Here is a 22,897-nt window from a genome sequence, read left to right on the forward strand (position 1 = left end):
TAGAAAACTATTTGATGAAAACATCATTCATTATTTACTTCAATTTAAATTAATGAGAACAAATTGTGATGAAAGAAAATTACACTTACCACAAGATGTGTTTAGTATTGTGGTAAATGACATCTTGTTTCTAATAAAAAAGTGTAGTTATTATGAGCAGAACAGTCATGTACAGTACTTCTACTGTCTGGCAGTCAACAAAATGAAACTTAATCCAATTCAGCTAGACAAATTTGAAAAAAAGGAAAGAAAGTCACATCAGATTTTTCCTATTTTCAAACAGCAGTTTCTCTTTACATCTGGATGAACACAGTCTCTTACAAAATCATATAGTCCAGCACACACTTCCCCTTTCCCTTGTTTGTACTCCACCCCTGTTTCTTATTTGGGGAAGTTGAAAATTGTGCACTTTTAGAAGTTTAAACTTGTACAGCAACCAGGCTTTGTTGTGCCTGCCCATTTCCGGTGTTTGTGTGCGGGTGTGCATGTGTGTGGGCGGTAAGTTCTGGGTGTGAGGGTGTGTCTATCTCCATCCCCCCTCAGCCACAACCAGGTGTAGAAACTCTCTGAACCAAGAAACATGAAAGAGTTTTATTTGCATTGAAGCGGGCAGCCAGGGTAATACATTTAAAGGCTGATCACTTAGCTTTCTTTTTTTCTTCCTGTTCAGCCAATAGGTGTCTGGGTGTCCACATTTGTCTTCATGTGCATGTGCACATTGCAGACAGTCTCTGTTTGTGTATGTATGTGTTTTCCTTCTGTCTCCGAGCCAAAGTCTTGGCAGTGTCTTGCATGTGTTATTAGTTGGCTTTTTCCCCCTTTTTTCTTTTTTTGGTGGGTTATTAATAATAAGAGTTAAACAGTTTCCATATGTGAGGCCTGGTTGCCAGGCTAGTGCCGTCCTCATCACAAACTGGCCCTACAAAAAGTATCCACTTGCACGTCGCTCGGGTCGAGCAGAAGCAAAAGCTTAAATTCTGGAGGTCACCCAAACAAGATCTAACACCTGAAAAGAGTCTTGTCAAGCTACTTAACTGTCCTACGGTACATGAAATGATGCTAAATATTACACCGTGTCCGTCTGTCTGGGAGTGTGTGTGTGGGTGTGTGTGTGTGTGTGTTTTCCTCTTTGGGCTTGGTCTGTCTGGAGTAAGACCTTCCTCTCCTGCCAAACGAGCTGTGTTGAAAACCGCAGGGAAACTGCATATGTGTGTATAACGTATGACGTGTGCGTGGGTGTGTGTGTGTGTGTAGGGGAACTGCTGTAGAGCTATTTGCCATCAATTAGCCGCCTGGACTGAGATGAGGCCTACAGTAAAGAGGGAGTTAGGGATTTCCTCTCTATTTCTAACCATGCTCACCTCATCATTACCTTTAATTGTACATTTCTTGATTCCTTTTCCGCCTTTACTTGTCAGAAAAACAAGTTGTAAGCATCTCTTTAGAAGGCTGCGGATTTTTTTCCATGTGTGTGTATGATGATGATGAATTGTGTCATGACATAAAGCAGTCCAGAGCATTCAGTCAGCTCGTTTTTACGACTTTGCATATACCCCTGTGAATCAATAGAAACGTTAGATGAGTGTCGGGAGGTAGGAGGTGGGGTTTTCAAATTTCACTAAACTGTTCTGAGCTGAGAACCATCTGGAAAATGGCACCATTCCTGGAGCTTAGAGCAGGTCCCATTTAGTGAAAAAAAAAAACCTTATGCATAAAAAATAAAATAAAATTCAAAACCAGCCAGGGTTTTCAAACATTACAGCATATTTTGAAGTTCTTTTGGAGTTTTGTGAGTTTTTATTGGATTGGCTCTTGAAGGCGTTCTTTCCTCTCTTTAATGGTCAGTCTGGGCCCAGAGAAGTTTGCTGCAGCCGCTTTAAAACCTCAGCGTCTCAAACGATGCCTTTATATTGCGGAAACATTACATTAAATAGCTGAAAAGGATTGCTGCTGGTGAAGGGTTTCCAAGGTATCCAAGACTGTGGCGTCCTAGATAGATTGAGGCATTTAGTGCGTCTTAAGGTCAGTTATTTTGGTGGACAACTGGTTCCTATGGGTGAAAACAAATGACAGGACAGCTGGTTTAGGGAAAGCCGAAAAGACCTGATTAGAACAAGAAGAAGAGAGGGCATGCAGGAGGAAGAGTTTAAACTAAAGGGGTAAAGTTATGGCAGAGAATAGTTTATTTGTAGCCCACCATGAAATTGACAGGCTTTAGAAAGGATTTGGTATAAGTTGCCCTGTTTCCCCTACGTCTTGGAAACTCTTGATCTTTTGTAAATGTATATGCCATTCCCTTTATTCCATTCTCTGGCTGTTGAATCAACTTTAAACAAATTCTTTCATGACTGAATGAAAAACACTGCAAATGTATCAGTAGTTCTTGTAGTGAGAGCTATAAACAAAATTTAATTAGCCGTGGCAATGTTTCTGGAAGGAAATCTGCTGTTTATGTAAATGAACCCGACAGTATTCTAAGAAATACGAGACTTTAAATCTTTCACATTGCTTTTAGTGTTGGTGCAAAAATTATATCGGATGATTAAAATAATTTTAAGGCCTCCAAACTATTATCGTTTCACATGCAATTGCAACGTCTATCCCTTTACCGCTAGCTAGACATTAGCCACCGTTAGAGATTATCCGTAGGAATCCTTTTGGGACCAATAAAGGAAAGAGAGGTTCTCTTCATAAGGCCAACAGCTGCATTCACTAGACTTGGCTTCCATTTGTAAGCCTGTACAATCTATTTTAGGCGTCTGTCGAAGCCATATCTGCTCTGTGAATTTACTGTGACGAATGAGGGTATGGGCAACAGATTTTTAGAGATGAGTGGGGAGTGGTTGGGGCACGAGAAATACAGAGAAAAAAAATTTTGAGAAATTTATTGTGAGCTATACATTATATAAAGAGGTGCAGAGACAAAACAGGTGCATAGATGGACTCAAACAAAGTAGATCTATTTTTTTTTGTGGTGGCTGGCAATGAGGCAGAGGTTGCACTAGACTTTTTTTTTGTTGTTTGTCGTTTTGACTGATGTGGTCAAAAACATCCAGTCATTATCTATTTTAACCTATCAATTTTTAAAATGACAATAATCACATCTTCAATTGCATTTCATTTTTCATTTGGTTAGTTAATATTCCAAACAAGCTGAACAGAAATCCCACATTGTGCCATCACACATCCAGCTTTTCTCTCTGCAGTGACAAAAACCACTGGTTTTCTCCAGTAGCTATTTATAAACAATGAGATTAAACAATTGCACTTAAATTATAAACCTATTCAGCTACTGTATCTGGAAGAAGGCATTTCCTCCTGGTTCAAATGGACCTGAATTGCGAAAGTCAAATGTCTCAAGGCAAATTGCTGCAGAAGCTAATGTCATGAGGTTTTGGACCTTTGGCTCAGACAGATGACTTCTCATAACTATTTGGTTGTTGATCTGGAGGTTAAATCTGTGCTCTCCTGTTAATCTACCAGCTGGAATTACAATCACTACTTTAGCCAAAATTTTGAAAACAGGGAACATTTCTCCAATTGAAGTCTTCAGAAGTCAGCAAAACTTTTTTGAGTTAACACAACCCCTGAACTGGAAACGCATTGTTCCGTCTATTCTATCGGTCAGTCGTACAAGAATCCCTCAACTGCCCTATTTGTAAGTTTTGTAATTTCACACAATGTGTAAAAGTTTTTTGATTCTGTTTGTAAGGGCTGATGCAAACTTGTAGATTTCTCATACAGTGTCATACTAGCAATGACATATCAATGTAATAATTTTCTTTCATTTATATACTAATTTATATTATGTTCCATACTGTATTGTGTTGTAGTTTAGTGAGATCTTTACCACTTGTATTATCCTGGCCAAACGTTGTGAACATTCACAGAAAGTAGAGCTATGTCTTTGTTCAGACTCCGCCAAAGATCTTTCATGCTTTTAAACATCAGAGGAATCTGTGACCTCTAATGGTTTCTTCAATGACTCTTTCATTTAGTTGTGAAATACACTCACTTCACTGGCCATATTATTAGGTACACCTTGTTAGGACCAGGTAAACTCTGCCAAGAAAATGTCTGCCATATTATTATGACACTACAAGCAGCCTGATCCTTAAGATGAACCCTTGCGTTGCTGTGTTTTGATGCTGTATTCCTACCATTGGAACTATTTATTTTTCCAACATTGGTGAACCTTTGTTAATGTAGCCTGTTCTTGTATGACAGCAGTAGCACCCACTGCTCCTGTTCTAATGCTGTGGTCCATCTATTTGACGGTTCCTAAATAACAAGTGGTTATTTAAGCTACTTTTGCCTCTCATTTGACATTTTCTCTTTTTCAAATATTGCTCTGTCAACTTGAGAGACTGCTAATTCTGGTATTCCTCCACCTGAGAAGACAAGTCATTCAGGACCAGCCTGTCTGGCACTGACAATCATGTCATTTTCACAAACACTAATGCTTTGTTTTCATTGAGCAGTACAGTTCACGTAGTTGTGGTTCGGGGTGCTCTTTTGTCTGTTTCCATTGTAAGAGCTGCCCATGCATCCGACCGGTACCGCACCACTCCCTGGCCCCCTTCAGTTGTAGGTTCACAGAAAACTGGCACAGTTAGGGTGGAGCTACTGGCATCTTGCTTGCTTGTGTTTTTCTGTAGCTGTTTGCAACAAGCATGAGACAGCAGTGTGTCATGTTTGTCGTTTCACTAGTGTGACACCACATTAGGTGTCCAGCGAGAGTCCATGGAACCACACTGACCCATGCCGTGCCACTCAGTAGAAACAAGCCATTGAGTCTCACTTCCTCCCCATTCTATTCAATTTGGACTTCAAAAGGACAACTTTACCACTTGTATGCCATGTGATTTGCTGATTTGCTGTGTATTTTAACAAGCATTTGAGCAGATGTACCTAATGTTGCATCTATTCTGATGAAGGCCAAGGACGTTTCTAAAGCTAAGGGTGAACTTGAGCAGTACGACTCACTCTTAGAGTTTGTGGGTATGAATACCTTTCTTAAGCAGTTGAGTTATGAGGGTTGTTTAATTTGCATGATCATCTCGTTAGAAAATTAACATTCTTTGTAGATTGCATTGCATCTCAGTCTCATTTTAGCTTCTCTGTGATCACAATAACCTAAAAAAGAAGAAGCAATCGCAGATAAGGGAGTCTTGGAGCTAAACTAAAAAGACTTGTAGATCTTTAAAGAATAAAACAATAAAAAAAATAAATTAAAGTAGCTAAAGGGGTTTGTGGAGTTTGGAGGTGTTTTTTTTTTGGTGCCAAAGTGAAGAGGAGCAGTACAAATGGATACAAGAGCTCATTGGGATCACCCGTGGGGATGGCAACAATGCCAAAGCTTTATCCTGGCTTTCAGCTTCAATGACAACACTTCGGGACGGAGATATAGGAAGACGGATATAGGGAGAAAAAGAAGATCCACTGCTGCTCTTTGAACCCAGTCTCTCCCACTGATCCAAAATCAAAAAGTACACAGACCTGTAGAGAAGCAGCTGGGTGTGACGAGCTCTTCGCTGCATCTTCCCCCTGAGTCTGTTTAGCACTTTCTATCTGTCGCTCTCTGCCGTTGAAGAAAGCACAGGGAGGAACAGAGGAGAGCAGCTCTACAAGCCAGCCTTCCTTCCTTCACTGTTTAGCTTGCACCAGACTAAACTGTTGTCTATCTGCCAGGGGATATCTATTTGGCGTTGCGGAGATCTGTGGCCTCGGAGTCTGGTTTTTCTCCTTGGTGGACAGATGAAACAATGAGCTCCTCTCTCATCCTCTCACATGCTTGTGTTTTTTCCCCCACTTCTTAACCTAAAAGCAGAGAAATCTGATACCACCTGCCTCCCCCCATGGCCTTCCCAGCTCCCTCCCCTCATCTTCCTCCTTCTCCCTCAAGGACAGCCCACTGTCTGCCCTGAGGGCTGTTTATCTAGAGGGGGTGGGTTGAGGAGAAGAGGGTAAAAGGGGGGAGACGGGTTTGTTTCGTTTCGCCCGTCAACAATGGACCTCAGTCAGTGCTGACGGATTACTCCAACATATGGTACCCACCTGTCTCTTTCTCTCTCTGTCTGCCCCTTCCACGGTCTCCTGTTTGGATCGCTTTGCTTATTTCTGCGTTCTCTTGCACTGTGTCACCCGAACACACTGGGTGGATTACAGGCCAGATTCATCACACACAGGGAGACCTGTTTGCTTTGGCAACCTGAGCCAGGTACACTCACACATGCTCAAACTAAGGAGGCCTGTTTCCCTTTTTTGTTCTTATTTGAGATTCACCTTATAATAACAAATCTGAGTCATATTCAACAGAGCAAGTTGAGATTTCTTTCACAGATACATTCTTGCAAAGGCACGCTGACACCTAAGCTGCGAAATCGTCGCACAGGTTTAGTGAAACAAAAATTCCTGCCATGTTATTTTTAGTAGATTTTCAAACCTGCCCACCAACCTTCTCTCTTTTCAAAGAAACAAAGTCGTCAGCCTTTTTTCAGAATCCCGCTAAGAGGAGAAAGTAGCCATAACTGAGGGTGCGTGTGGGGGTGAATGTGTGTGTGTGGACATGGATGTATGTGCATGTTTGACCCTGCTGAATTAAAAAATGCACTGTTATTAAAGGCTGTGTCAGAGGCGATGATTTACAGAGGGGCGCGATGACAAGTCAGAAGAACTCACACACCGCACCGAAACACTCACACTCACCGGCGCGCTCACACTGTGCTCTCAGGCCTCCAAGCTGAGCGGTGACCTCCTCACCCCTCCTTCCCCTTCCTCCTCCTCCTTCCCTCCCTCTCTCACTCTAATAAAACCTGTCTGACACCGCTGATGGGTGCATGCGTGTGTGCGGGTGTGTGTATGTGTGCATCACGGCAGCACAAAGACTCTGTTGTTGGGCCTCCCTCTTAGGCCTCCCTCATATTTTCTTTAAAGGTGCAGTGCGCCCCCAAGAATGCCACAAGGGGAAAGGGGAGTTTAGGGGGGAGTCTTGAAGGAGCTGGTGTGAGAGTGAGTGGGTGTGTTGCTGTGTGTGGGTGGGTGGAGGTTCTATGGAGAAAAAGCCAAGGAGTGAATATGAAGAGTAGAAATGAAAGAGAGGGGTCAAAGTAGAGAAGTGCTTCTTGACAAAGTAGACATGAGTGGATGTCTTTGCTGGTGTTTTTTTTTTTATCTGTGTGCGGGTGTGCGTGGGTGTGTGTGTGTGTGTGTGTGTGTGTGCTCTCATGAGATTATAGATGTATTCACAAACCCAGTATTTCTTTTTCTTTTACTGTTAAATATTAAAATTTAGGGTATGATTCAACTATTGATAATTCAGTTTAACACTGATTATATACTGACACATATGGCCCTGTTCAAAGAAGTTTATATTTGCAGGTTCCTGTGAAGCAACACTGTAATATTTCTCCTACTTTGGGGTTTTACCTACAAATTTAAGCAACTGACTAATTTAGTCCAACATCGACCTCTCTTTTATTGATGGTATTCTTGCTTGTCTCAAACTAAGGTGTTGACTAAGGTTCTTGGTGACAAAACGCAACAAACCAGCAGTTAGCCATTCGCAGTTTCCAGTGCTTTCAAATTGTTCAGGTCATTTTCCCCAAAATTGTCAGCTTACAAACCATTTAAACGTACATATGCCGAGTGTTAAGCTTAAAGCACATGCTGTCACGTCCAGTATTTATAATAATAGTTTCATGTTATTTCTACTGCAAAAGTCAAGCTGACACTGAGTCCAGGTAACTCTTGTCGAAAATTACTTCATTTTGACAAGAATTATTTTGGCATTGGTTTACTATCAGAGTGTCTCCAGGTCAATTTGTTCTCGGATTTTAAACCCATGATAAAACCAAAATAATTTGCAACCCTTTGTAGGCAGGTATTATTTATTTGAGTTGTAAAATCATATTCTCTTTTGGTAGATTAGGAGGAATTTTTTGTTTATTTTTTATTACTTTAATCAGCAATTGTTTAAGACGACACAAAACACATGCTTCACATATACAAATTGAAAATTGGTCTTTACATAGACCAAAACTGCAAACATACAAAGTTGCAGGGGTGAAATAAGAAGCACCCCATTCAAACTTGTTACACCTCAATAGAATATCATTCATTCATTCTGGATTTTTTTTAATCTTATGGAGTAGAGCAGCTTTGAGTGAGTGGTATAAAGTGAATTAAGGCAAATTTATGTGATAATCTGGGCGTTTTTAAGGAAGGTTTTGAGACAGTTTTGCTATATTGAGCGATGTTAAGTACAAAGTCAACGGGTATTCTGCCAGTAAGTGCAAAAATCAGGTTTCCAGTCTTAACAGAAACTTAATCCTGCCAATACTTTTACTCTTTGTTTATCTTGTAAAACAGACCTTTAAAATCTAATCTTTACTCTAGTAAATTTGAGCAGCTTGCTACTAAGCTAAGCCATATTTGTTTAAATCCACAATGGACTTCTTTTAAAGAAATAGGTAGAAAAGCACATTCCTCTTTTTGTTGCAATTCTTGCCTTTTAAATATATACACACACGCACACACGCATTCATTGATACAGGCACAGGAGAGGAGACAGGCATCACCTCTGCTTGGTCGTAGCGTTTATGAAAGCCATAAATGGCTCTTTAATATAGTGGTAATCAGGGTGGTAATTTGGGTGGAATTGTCCCTTATTGTTGCCAGACAGGCCTACTCAACTCCTGCCAACATACACTCATTCACACACGCACAGCGACACACACACTCACGCAGACTGGCTCTCGGGCAGACAGGGTGTTCGAGGAGTAATTCACACCACATGCCAACAAACTGGGCGGTTGTGTTTGTCTGTGTGTACGTGTGCGTATGTTTGTGCCTGATTTAATGCTGAGGTCAAACCAGTAAAAGGGAGGGGTAGTGTTCCCGGGATTTTTTATTTTTTTGGTAAAGTGTTAAAATTCATGTGTGTGTACGGGAGAGAGCAGAGGCAAGTCCATGTGTGTGTTTTAATTAAGGTCTCGGCGAAAGTAGCAAGTGTGTTCGCTACAGATGGTTTTCATCACTCTGGCTGCACAGAGAACGTCTCTCTCTCACTTTTTCCTGACAGTCTAATCTCTCCTTATACTTTTTTTCTAGTTAAACATTATTTAATGTACCCGAGTTTCTAATTTGACCACTTGTTCAATAAGTTATACTGTACAATTTGGGTTGTATTTTGTTACTGTTCGCTATAGTTGTGAAATGAGGCAGATTTCTTCTACTGAGTGGTTGAGTAAGAACTTTTGTATAGACTGTCCCTCAATCTGGCCGTTAATTTGCACAGACACACACATACACACGCCTACACAAGCCCGCACTCGTACCCACGCACACACGCCCGCACGCACACACACAGGGACTTTCATAAATCAATATTTACTAAGGAACCTTTCCCTTTTGAGTCAGAGGAAGCAAATGTGCATCCTGCTGTCTCCCCTCTCTAACCCTCCGTCATGAGGTTGCGCTTGCATGTCCGTGTGTGCGCTTACTGTACGTGCAAGGCAGCTCTTGTGTTATGAACTGGGTGTTTTCTTATTTTGTTTTCGGGGCTGGTTAAACATTCCAGCCAAAAAAAATTAAAAGCTACTTTCTTTTTTGGTCCTAATGCTGGAGAAGTTAACTCTTTAACGCTGCGAGGAGGAGTGTCACAATGGAGACAGGAAAGGCACAAAAGCGCCTGGGAAGAGAAAAGGATGTGCTTAGAAAGTAGGAGAAATGGCTTAGTTTGCAGTATTGGTGGGGATGAATTGGCAACACCCAGGGGCAGAGTGAAAGGCTGGAAATGGAGCTGGTGAGTGATGGTGTCACTGGTGTGTAGATGGACAGGACTGCAGGGCAGACAGGGGGAGAAGCGGGAAACGGAGGAGGAAGAACGAAGAGAGGTGGGTGGTGGTTAGTCACGGCTCTTTCGGGTCTCATCAGGGCAAGCAGTTCCTTACATCACTGTGACAACACACAAACACAGTTCAGGGCGCATGCATGGAAATGGAGTGACACACTTCTGTCTCGGGGGATGTGAAGAAGCCAGTTTGCTCTGTCCTCTGAGAAGAGAGCAAGGGAGAGGAAAAGAGTTATGGAAAGCGGAGTAAACCAGAGAGGATGGTTAGAGAAACAAAGGGCAGGGCAGTTGGGAATCAGGAGATTTTAAAGGTAATAAACTTAGACACAGGCAGCCTTATATTCACACTCTAAAGCAAGTTAGACAGACGTATTTATTTACAGTGCCTCACAAAAAGTACTTATACTCCTGAAGCTTTTTAACTTTAAGTTCTAACCTCAGAATTCATTTTGTTTTTTATGTGTTTAGATCTGCACAAACTGACATATAACTGTAAAGTGCAAAGAAACCATTTCTTTCGGAACAGAAGAAAAATCTACAAAATCTGGCATGTATTTTTATTTGGACCCTTTCACTCTGACACCCCTAAATGAAAGTTTGAACAACTCTACTTAGAAATGACAAAATTAGTATAGTCCACCTGTGTGCAATTTAATCGTAGTTTAATCAATGTTCTATGAAGGGCTCCCAGGACCATTCGAGAACATTAGCAGCATCATGAAGACCTAGGAATACAACGGACAGGTCACAAATAAAGTTCTGGAGAAGATTAAAACATAGTTAGGTTATAAAACAATATCACAAGTTTGGAAGTCTCACAGATCGATGGCCCATCTGAAAGTGAGAATGCATAGTAGGGGACAACTGCAGAATCACTATGTGACCATCCACTTGACAGGACACTCATCAATGTCAGAGACGCTGGTTAGTGTTAATGGGAAGATGGTTGGATCTATAGCAAAACCAGCTATTACCTGCAAAAGGCTTACAAATGTAATACCAGAGAAATGTGTTTCTACAAAACACCCACATTGGGCCTGGATCCAAATGCACACTTTTTTCTCCAATTTGCATTTCTTAAAAAATTAAAGCTTACGCTCTCTTGAATTTTGGTTGGTTAAGATACAGTGAAGTTTGTGATTCTAATTGCACAAGATGTAAAAGAGTAAGAATGAATTATTTTAATATAATCGCTTTACATTATGCTAATGTAAAGCAACGCATGGGGACCTTCTTCCTATAAAGAAACAGATATTCGTTAAAGGAACTGTGTGCATGATTCTCATTTTTTCCTTTTTCCTGTCTCCTGTAGGCACTCCAGGCAGCCAGACAGTTCCTCCTCCAGCAGGCCTCTGGACTCAACTCCCCTGGCAGCAACGAGGTCAAGCAGAGCCCCGTTCAGGTCAGAGCTCACACACATGGATGGGCATCCCGAGAGTTGCTCCATCCCCTTCAGGGACACGCTTTATTGGGAGCTGCATCGTCGTTTTTCAACCAACCTTTTCATGTTACTTCCACAGATTAATACAGGACCATGTTTTCTTTTTTCCTTTCTTACGCTGTCTCCATGTATCTTTATCCCTCTCACTCTGTGTCTGTGCATGTGTGTGTTAGTTTGACTGAATGAGGCCTTTGTAGTTTCTGGGTAGCGAGTTGTTTTCAGAGCTGAATACCACAGAAAGAAGAGAAAGTGAGGTTACCCGGAGTGCAGGATCCCTACTGAACTACACTTGAAATACACTTAGCAAGAGGAACACAAGCACTGCAGTGTATACCAAATTTGTTTTTTCTTAAATTTTTTACAGTTGAATGATTGCATGCAGAATGGGGAATTTTTTTCTTCCTTTTTAACTAGACTTTGCATAAAGAGAGTGGGGCAATTGGTGTGTTGGGCAGTCGGGCTATTGCATTATGCCTCTCATTATTATGTCACTTAATAAGTGACATAATAACAAACAGACAGCTGGATCATCATGTGTGCAGTGTCTGAAGGAAGTAAGATGCTCATGGAGAAAAGAAAACAGTAATCATCATCTAAATCATTGCATGCAAATTGGATCCAAATATATATCATGTAGCCTTTAGGTTAAAAACAAAGGATTTAAATAGACACATCATCTTTTTTAGTAAATTACTTGCTGATAATTGGAATATTCTCTCCCACAGAATGGCAAAATACATCAGATGATGTATGGAAATCACAAAAAAAAAGTCTGCAAGTCATATTTTAATTGCCAAGTGACCTCTTAGAAAAGCACAAGTACTTCCTACTGACAAACATGTTTAACATGATGCATAATTAAAATCTGGGTTTCATCAGTTCATCTTGAATCAGAACCGGTCTTTAAATCGGATTGACATTGGATAAGCTATTTCTTATTGCTACTGTTAAATTGTTTTTGAAACTGGCTTTATAATGTCTTTAATTACTAAAAAAGTAATTATACAATAAATCACCAAAAAAATAAGGATGTCGCTGCTGTGAACAGTTCCTCTTAAGATTAGATCTTGGAAAGAACTGTTATGTGTCAACGCGGAAGCATTTACACATAAATAGGACTAAATGCAGGTCAAACATGCATTTGGTTGACCTGCTTCATAGGCGCGTCTTTTACATGAAAGAAGTTCAACCTTCCCCCTCGTCCTCTTTTCTTCCACACACACATGTACAGATCCAGCTCTATGCCGCCTCCACTCTCTCCATCTCTGTCTTGTTTGTCCTGTTTGTTGCTGTCTGACCTGCAGAGCCTCCCTGCACTCGCAGGGCATTCATGCAACGTCTCTGTTGTCTGAGCTGTCAGCTCACATCCTACCAACATAAACACACAGACACAGTTGGATCTACATGCAAGTGAGTGTGTGTTTGTGACTGGACCCTTACAATGCAGAAATACAAACACAAATGCACTGAGTTTTTTTAAATGACTTTGATGTGTGTTTTGTGTTTCTCTTAGGCATATTTGAATGGTTTTAAATTAGTTCCTTTGCACGTGTACTTTTAAAATATAACAATTTAAAAGGCTTACCAGGGACTGGGCCTGGATTTCATGCTTCAGAAAGAAAGCTCATAGAAAAGGTCAGCATTGTCCCCAGATGCGACGGTATATTTAATGGCTAAATGAGTGGGTTGTTGTATGTGATATGTACCAGTTACAACAACAAATCAAAGATTTTGTGGGTAATTTAATGTGAATAACTCGGATTAACTCTTATGTGTTAGTTTATTAAATCCTTAATTTGTTTATTGCAGCTACGATGAGCCATGAACGGTTTTTGTGACTCGACTGATCCTTAATTAACTTTTTTGTATGAGAGTGAGCAGACAGGGTTGCACGGCTCTGCAGTTATACACAATTTTCCCAATTTTAGGGTTTCATGATTGCAAAACAACAATGAAATGATTACAGAGATGGCATTTTAAGCTGTTCTTAGGACTCTCAGTAGCATTTAGCACAGTTAGCTTGGTTAGCATATCAGCTGTCCCTTTGTGAATTCCCTGTAAGATAAGTATAAAAGTATAATCTAACCTAAACTTTGTTTTTTCTAAGACTACTTTTTTATATATATAAAAAACACTGTAACAGATGGACAAGAATTATTTAAAATGATAAAATACAGCGGTTTTGCTGCAGTACATTCAGCTTCCTGTTATTTGGTAACTCCCTGTTGTGGTAGCCTGAGGGAACAACCATTGTCACTCTACTCATAAAGTTTATTTGCAACTTTTGGGCTTCTTCATTGACATATTTTTACAGAAGACTGGTTTGTTTACTGATCAGCCAAAAATTTGTGTAGAGATGAAAGTCACAGTCAGGTGTTTATCAGACTACAATGTAAACCTTGCTGCTAAAGGTAGACACATTGTTAATTACTGTCATTTCAGGACCAATGGTCACATTTGAATTGCATTTGCAACAGAAAACGTGGCGAGTGAATATAAGTTCAAGTGAAGCGGACATTTAATGTGGTCACTCTTAAGGTGACAGTAAGCCACCGCATAGCGGCACACATCTGGTTCAAAATGGCCGTCCCCAGGTTGGCTCCTGCTGCGCGGCTCTCACACATGCAAATGAGCCTCAGCCAATAATGAGATCTTTAGGAGCTCGATAATTAGATTTTTTTCCTTCTCTCTAAGGGAGAACGGGAGAGACAGACAGGGTGAGCAGGAAGACTTTCTTTTTTCCTGTCTCGACTTCTCCTGAGAAACCTCCGTCTGCGCTGACAGGCACCCGCCTACTACTCCCTGCCCACCCTCAACCCCCACCACTCGCCGAAATCATATTTCTTTTCTTTTTTCATAATAGAGGGGAGGATCTGAGCACAGAGCAAAAGAAACTCTGAGATTGTATCTTCTATATGATTGGTTGCTCAGAGAAGGTCTGGCTGACTGCGAGAGATGGTATCAATCTACTTTGTGAGCGCACAGATGTGCGAGTGTGTGTGTCTTTTATTGTCACAGGTGATGTTCAGGAGAAATTTGACAATTGCATAAAAAGTAGACAAGCACTTGCAGAAAAATAATTCTGATGATGAATTCCTGCCACATTTCCTAAAAATAACTTGTTTTTTGAAAGCGGCTGTTCTGTGGATCTCTCAGAGGATTGTTAGTGATTATTTGTGAACAAACAGCATCACGAAGGCCAAGGGGCACATGGTAAAGCTGTGAAGAAGCTCAAAGCAATATTAGTAAGGGTGGTAAGAAGAGAGAACATTTTTTAAAGAAATCCTCCAGAAGTAGTTGGTATTGCCTGTATTTATTCTCTTCTAAGTTAAACACAGGAAAGCACTGAAGCAGTATGATTCCTCTTCTTCATTTTGCTTATAAGTCCACAAAGAGACATCTATTTGAAGAACTTAGACAATTTCACACTTTAGATTTATGTTTGTCCTAGATGTTGGCTATAATTGACCACTGTTACCCTGACTACGTGTGGCATGATTGCTGCTGAGAGAATTCGTGGGCTCATAGCTGACTGGCAGAGGGGCATTTTGCTGGATTACCCAGCATGATATGTATGACCTGTCACATATTCCCCACAATAGACACACTCTCACAAGCCGACACATATGCGCCACTTGGCAGACACATGCTTGGCACACTTAACAAGCTGGCACTTGGCATGCACACATAGAGATTAAGGCACGTGCTTGGCCGTGGCCCATACGTAAGTAATTGAATAGCGCGGTGTCCTGTTTTCATGTATTATTGAGGAGCTCGTTTAATTAGAAAAAAAAAATTAAAAGGCTCATTAGGCTTATGTTAATTAGCTTGGCTCCCTGCTCTCTGGAGAGGGTTTACACCAGCCCAATGGGACGGAGGGAGAGGAAAAGGCACACTGAGGAGGCTGAGGGAGGAAACAAAGTCCTGTCGTTCTTAAAATACAAGTATTTGTTTTTTTTAATAAATATTAATATGCGATCTAAATTTTCTGATTTGTTTTCAATCAGTTTCTTCAAGAAAGAGCAAAACAAAATGGATATAAAGTGGCAAGGTTCAAAACCTTCTGAGTAATCAATAAAACAATGTGGAAGAAGAAGTTTGCGGTTCTCCAGAATCCATGGGACTAAAACAGTACATGCTCTTGTTCTGTTTTTTATTTCCTTTCAGAGTATTTTTCCCAAAGCTCTCCTTTTGTCCACTTAATGAAAGTGCTTAGCTGGCAGTTTTTCTGATTTGATGTGGAGGGAGCTGCTGCTGCTGCTGCTGCGTGTGTTGGGAGTGTAGTATGGGATCCTGACAGTTTGTGAAGGGTGCATGGGAGGAGGCTGAGTCCCCTGTGAATTGGGTTCGGCTCTGGACTGAGGGCTGGACAGACAGGCTGGAGAGGAAAGGTTTGGGTCTGGCCACTCGAGCGTGAAAGTCTTATTTTGAGATTTGAAACATGAGTGAAATCAGTAATGAAATATGGTCAATAACGGCCTCACACTTCCCAATGAAGTGCCCTGGCTGTGTGTAGGTCCATGGGCTCTGAAAACGTGTTGTCATTTTTATTCTGAAGCACTGGGGCGTTAGATGGAGGGAGGCAGCAGTGGAGGAGGAGGATGAGGATGAACAGGGGAGGGGGGGATTATCCACTTGAACTTGCTGGCCTTTCACCGTCCCCTCCGAAGTTTTTTTCCTTTTCTTTTCCCTTATCCGTCACCCTGTCAGAAAGAGCTGTGTTTCATGTCCTTATATATATATATATATATATGTATATATATATATATATATATATATATATATATATATATATATATATATATATATATACATATATATATATATATATATATATATATATATATATATATATACATATATATATATATATATATATATACAGTACAGACCAAAAGTTTGGACACACCTTTCTAATTCAATGGGTTTTCTTTATTTTCATGACTATTTATAAGGCAATAAATCCCACTTATTAACCTGACAGGGCACACCTATGAAGTGAAAACCATTTCAGGTGACTACCTCTTGAAGCTCATCAAGAAAATGCAGAGTGTGTGCAAAGCAGTAATCACAGCTAAAGGTTGCTACTTTGATGAAACTAGAATATAAGGGGTATTTTCAGTTGTTTTACACTTTTTTGTTTAGTGCATATTTCCACATGTGTTAGGAAGGCAACAAAACAACATAGTTTTGTTGCCTTCAGTGTGAATCTACAATGTCAATAGTCATGAAAATAAAGGAAACTCATTGAATTAAAAGGTGTATCCAAACTTTTGGTCTATACTGTATATATTTATATATATATATGAGTCCAGGCTGATCCCCTAGTTCACTGTTGTACTTAGGAGCCTGGTACGACCTGTCTTTGCAGGGTTTTGCCAAGTATGAGTAATTTACTAATAAATAGCTGACAAGCATTTTTTTCTACATTCATCATAGTCAATTTATTATTATGTTTCTCAAATACCTAATAACACAATGCGATGGTTTTATTTGCTGCTTAGATGTTCATTGCCTCAGACAGAAACATGACTCAGCATAAAAAAGATTTGAAAACTGACGCTGTAGGATCCCCATATTATCAGCAACCTCACCTGCCTTCGTTCATCAGTTTCCCCGGGAGTGATGTGGCCCCTGGCCCTGCTTCAGATTAGCAAGAGGAAGGGTGCTTATTGCACACAATGGGGCCCTTTTTTTCTTTTTTTTTTACCTTTGGCCTGGAGCTCCAAACACCCCTCTCAGCACAGTGGAAACTCCTCTGCTGTCTAGTTTTCACTTGAATGTTTTTTCTCGTCGGCCTCTCCGTTTTCCCCTCTTGATCCCATTTTCTCCGCTTTTATTTCTCTGCGTGATGAGCACGGACAGGCTGTTTACCTGCAGGGACACAGATGAAGGCGCTGATAGCGATGATAACTGTCGAACAAACAAATCCTCAACCAAGAAAAGGATAATCTACACGTCAAAGAGCTGCACATTGCAAGTACAAATTGAGTCAGCATGCGAGACGCCAAACAGATGGCACATCTGCGCAGCCTTTTACTCGCTTTCTGCTGATAAGCTGTCAGATTTTTACCAAAACACGGAAAAAAAACCCCAGCTTTGATATGTTTGCTGCCTTCAGGTGAAGTTGACGCTAAAGAACCCCATCTCTTCAGTAAGCAAATCTGTCTTGATGCACTCGAAGGTGTGCGTGTATGTGTGTGTTTTAGTGTGTCTATGACAGTAAGGTTGTTGGGGAGTCAGTCACTTCCAGTGTGAGGTGGTAATGCTTAGTGACAAGGATAAACAGTGCTGGGGTTTGCTCCTTCCAAGGTAGGGGGTGAGGAGGAGGACCATGTCAGCCTCTCTCTTCCTCCCGCTCCCTCCTTGTCATTTTTTCAATTATTTCTCTCTCTTGTGTGTCCCCACAGACCCCAGAGGCAGAGGCTGCATCATTTAAACCGAGAGCCTGTTTAGATTCTGATTATAGCTTCCTCTCTCCTCCCCATTCTCTGCCATCACACACACCCACACACACACACCCCCCCACACACACACACACACACGATACTGGCTTCTTGCTGTGGAGCGATTACCTGAAGAAGTGAATTTATGAGGCTGTCATCCTTCCAAGAAAGTTACATTTATGTATATGCATCACCTTCTGTAGGAATGGCCTATTCCAATCCTCAAGATGTTTTCACCATGTCACTGCTCTGCAGTTGATCGCCCCCTGATCAAGTGGTTGCAAGAATATACGCATGTAGAGCGCAAACGTAGAGCAAACTTACAGTGAGATCGCACAAAAAAACCCCACATTTTTGCCTCAGCTACACTTTTTTCTAAGTAAATATTTTTTTTGTCTTTTCTTACTTAAAGAAATATATGAGAAAAGTATTTTTACTATTCTTGGTAATCAAAGTAATAATTTTTCCAAGAAGCATTTAGCATATTTCCTCGGGAATTTTGATTATTTATTTTTGATGATGAGCTCCATGTCTTATTGCCATCACCCTAATATTTATCTTTCTCGGTAAGATTCAGTTCAGGACTCTGGGTGGGCCGCTTCGAAACATTAATATTACTTTGAAAGAGCTCCTTTGGGTTTGTAAAAGAATGTGCCGTCTTGTGGGCAGAAAGACTTCAGAATGAGACTTCCTCCAGTCACACACTCTCGTGTGTGTTGCACATTACAGGGATGAACCAACATCTGTTTAGTTTTTGTTCAGTTGGAGTCATTGCAATGTCTCACTCCGATTGGTCATAATTTGGGGAAATAAAAAAATAACCTGCTGCAATTTACCTGCTTTTTAATGCTAATTATATGTTGGTGAATTAATAAACCCTACTCCCCTGAAGTGTTTATTTTTTATTTTTTATTTGTCATTCATAAAGAAAGACCCTAATCAGTGTTTACTGCCAGGTGCAAAGCTCTTTGTTAATTTTCAGTGATTATGCAGACATTTTGGCCTGTTTGTCGCGTTTGCTGGCTGGTTTGATATCAGACAGCAATCCCTCTTCTCTTTACTGAGTGGCAAAAGGCTTCCCTCCCAGCTAGGATGAAAAGTCATCAAGGGAGAAGAGGAGAGAGGGATGAGGCCTCATTGAAATGCAAGTTACATTCCCCAATTTCTCTCTCTTCTCTCCTCTGGGACTTCATGCCTTTCTCTTCCTTCTCCTTCCCATCTTTCTGGGCTCTCCCCGGCTCCCTCTCCCTGCCTTTGTTAATCAGTTAAACTCCCTCTTCAAACAACCCCTCTAATTACTCCTCCGCTCTCTGTAAACGACAGGGCTGTCTCCTGCTTTCTCTTCTCCTCCCTCCTTTCCTCGCAGCTCCCTCCATCCATGGCAGGGGTTAACCTCTGTCAGCTACTGACCCCTCTGAAGTGTGAGTCTGCCTGTGCGTGTGTGCACTGTTCAACTGCTTGTGACTTTTTCTTGCATTGTTAATGATATAAGTGACTTTTTACTCTTTTATCTTTGTGTTGCTAGTCTTTATCTTTGTGTTACGTGGACTAAATAAGATGCAATAAGACCAGGGATTGTGACTTTTCACCTGTATGTCAGCATGTGGATGCCTGTTGAGACTCTTGTCTGCATGTTGCTCTTTTTAGAAACCTTCTCGGTTATTTCTGCTTGACAGCTCAAACACTTGCCTTATCTTCCAACCATTATTTCTCAATACTTCCTCCTTCCTCGCTACGTCCTTGTCTTTCCTGTCCTACCCCTGCGCACAACCACCTCCCCCCTCCCACCTCACCTTTCTCTTCCCACTAATCTGCCACGCATCTCTCTCTTTTAAATTAACATGCAACATGAAAAAAAAAATGGACGACAGCGGGGGGAGAAAAAAATTAAATGCATTTAATAAATGGCTGACTTCAAATCACCCGGCTTTTCAGACTCTCCCTATTCACAGTCCAATGAAAGGGGAGAAATCATTCACCAGGAGAGACAAAGCCGAATGAAAATATAATTCTGCATTGTGAGGCGCTTTTGTCCTGGCCCGTCAAATCGCTAATGGTGAGGCTTTTGTTTTGCGCCGGGGCTCTGAGGCTGGCGGTGTCGTATGGCGGTGGCAACGCATGCCCCATAATCACAACGCTTTGTGATATTAGATTATAGGGGCAATTAATGGCGTCAAACCTTAACTACTCAACATTCAGCCTACCACACACATTCACACACACACACGCATGCACACAGGCCCGCACATGCGGTTCCGGCATCACAGTGTAATCCAGCACACAGAAAGGTGCTATAACTCCAGTAATTATTACGCCTGCGACTTGAAAATGTCAATGGCGGTGTGTATAAAATAGAATGTATGAGTAGTCGGTGAGGAAGAATGGGATGCACAAGAGCAATTAATTACAGCTTTTCATTTGGCAGCCTAGACTGACAAGGCCCGGCGGCGGGGGCAAGCTGGCATGACGCCAGGCGGCACCCATCACCACCCCCATCTCGCTGCTCCCCCCCCTGGAGCCTCCGCTACCTCTCATCCACCCGCCCCCCATCTCCCTCGCCCATTTCCTTACCAACTGCCACAACGCCAAAGGGTCGTCTGACTCACCCTGCTTTGGCTCCCGTATTCTTTACATCCACTCCTCAAACACAAACTCTTGCTCTTCTACACAATTGTACAGTATAGCCGCTTGTAAGAACAGTCATACCCCTCTGACTTTTGCACATTTTGTCAAGTTGCCACTTCAAAGTATTTTGTTGTAATTATATATAAATATCTGTAAAGCATGTACAGCTGAAACCCGGTATTGGCGGGGTTAGGGAATGATTAAAATCCGCGAATACTCAAGAGCTCAAGGCTTTATGAGTGTCTAAAAACACTCATAAAGGAATATTTTCATAGTTCAAACACCAAATTTACTTTAATATGCATTAATATGTACAATGGAGACCGTCTTAGCAGAAGCTAATTTCGACAGGCTTTCTTATTTTTACTTTTTGGTACAAACAATCAGCAACAAGAAAAATAAATGCCAATCCATGTCAAGTAGCATTGCGTTTAGGCATTTCAGCTTCCCATGGTGAATTTTCTTTCAAATATTTTAGATATGCACCAAGACGAATTCTGTAAATAGATGGGTTTTCCGTGAATAATTCGCAGTTGCATTCCACAGAAAAACCTGAAAATAGGTTAAACTGGAAATAATCAGGCTTCACTGTAATGCATTTGTATATAGTCATCTTTATTGTGATATGCCTGAATAAAACTCATTATAACTCTTTGCCATTACAAGTCACAAAATAAGTAATTGGAGTTCATGTATATGTGCAATTTCATCTCAAAATTCTGGAGACCGAGACACATGCTAGACTGGTCAGAAGTTTAAATCATGTTTAAGTTAAAAAACCTTTGAACATTTACAATTGTTCACCCTATTATCCGAAAATTGAAAAAGAATGGCACAGCTGCAAAGCTACTGAGACGTTGAAGTCAATGTAAAATGACAGGCCAGATAAATCAGAAAAGCAGCCTGTAATACACCCATGATTTCTTCGAAGGAGCTACAGAGATCCACAGCGAATCTGTTGAAAAGACAGATATTAGTTGTAGCTCTCCACAAATCTGACCTTTTTCAGAAATGTGTTTTTGAAGAGCATCATTTTTTGGCAAAAAGACAAAAAGAAGAAGTCATATTTAGAGGTTTCCATAAACCAAGTAGGATATACAGCAGGAAATTAGACTTTTTTATTTGATGAGACCAAAATGTGATTTTTTTATTTTCACCTTTCTCAGTACATGTACTTTTGCATGACACTGTACTGTATATGTACTGTATACCACCAACCTGGCTAGCCACTGATAGGCTGTAATAGTTCCCCATCCCTCTATCAGTATGTGTTTGTATGGAACAGGAAGACAGAGGAGCAGCTGGTAACAGATTGCTAGTATTTATAGCCTATTTTGTTTATGGAGTAAAACTGGTTCTTCATAGCTTTAATCTACCAGTGACAGCTCACCTCCCTATTCCTCTCACTTTCTCCACACCATCCATTCAGGTGGTGAGGGGTTGGACAACTCTTCTGTAAAACTGTTTTTTGTTTTTGTCTCGCACACATACATACAGACAGAGATTTGCTCATTGAAAAGATTGATAACTGTTATTTTTTTCCTTTTCAGGTATTCTTCAATAAAACATGAATCTTACCAATGTTCAGACAGTGAGAGAATCCCTTTATATCTCAAAAAATATCAGCTCTCAAAACCATCTCAACCATCTCCGTAAATATGTTCACACCATGTCTTTTTATACCCCTTATTATCTATATTTTCTTTTAACTGGTGTTCCAGCAGTTGTTAAATACAAAAATGCGTTGTCAGCAGAACTGCTGCTGTGGTGTTTTCTTCTCTGTTTTGTGTACATTTGCACTCTCAGTTTCAGATTTATGTGGTAAGCTGGTCCCCAGAGTTGCAGTGTTTGTAATTAGATTAGCATCTCTGTACATTTTCTGTGTACAATGCAAGAGCATTAAGGAAGGTTTGCAAAACACATCTGCAAAAATGACAACTATGTACTGTCTTCCTCGCTTTCTGCTTCTTTAGGCCGCCTGCAGCTTTATCTGATGAGATGATCATCTCATCAGATACCCAACTTTGTTGTTCCTTTTTCCTCCTAGCGAGGCCCCGCCATGCTAGGGAGAGAATCGACGGCAGTCCTAATCATGTGTTTATAAAAGCAGATAAGATTTTATATTTTATTGGTAGATTGCATATCTGTCCTTTCATCCCTGGCTGCTGCCACAGAAATTGACGGTTTTTAACAGTGCCAGCCATGTGCCGGAAAATGTCAACAGTGTGAGTGTGTTTTAGTGCGTCTCTCTATTTGTCTTCATCTGATGCTGCCCATTTTTTCTTCGCAGTGAGTGACAACAGAGAACAAGAGACAAACACACACACCCTGACTTACCGGTCTGTGCCAGCCTGCAGCATAAACCAGCTTGTACTGCAGGCTGTTTATTTTAACTTGAGCATTCACTTTGCGGGCACAGTCATGTTCAAGTTTTTTTGTTTTGTTTTTTTTTCTGTCGACTGGGCCTCTTTGCACAAAGCTTCATCTGTTGACTGATTAAGTTGCTCTTGTTTTACATGATAACATTAAGGT

The 22,897-nt window shown here is 40.9% G+C and overlaps 1 protein-coding gene across 4 annotated transcripts in view; it reads left to right on the forward strand.

Annotated features, from left to right (window-relative positions):
- Positions 1-22,897, forward strand: part of foxp4 (forkhead box P4) — a 115,476-nt gene that overhangs the window by 54,269 nt on the left and 38,310 nt on the right. For all 4 annotated transcript variants that reach the window (XM_032548731.1, XM_032548729.1, XM_032548727.1 and 1 more), the window contains exon 3: positions 11,166-11,255. In XM_032548731.1, coding sequence (XP_032404622.1) covers positions 11,166-11,255 — 90 coding nt within the window. The remainder of the gene's footprint in view (positions 1-11,165; positions 11,256-22,897) is intronic.

The sequence above is a fragment of the Xiphophorus hellerii genome, chromosome 20 (genome assembly GCF_003331165.1).
Source record: "Xiphophorus hellerii strain 12219 chromosome 20, Xiphophorus_hellerii-4.1, whole genome shotgun sequence".
NCBI lineage: Eukaryota > Metazoa > Chordata > Actinopteri > Cyprinodontiformes > Poeciliidae > Xiphophorus > Xiphophorus hellerii.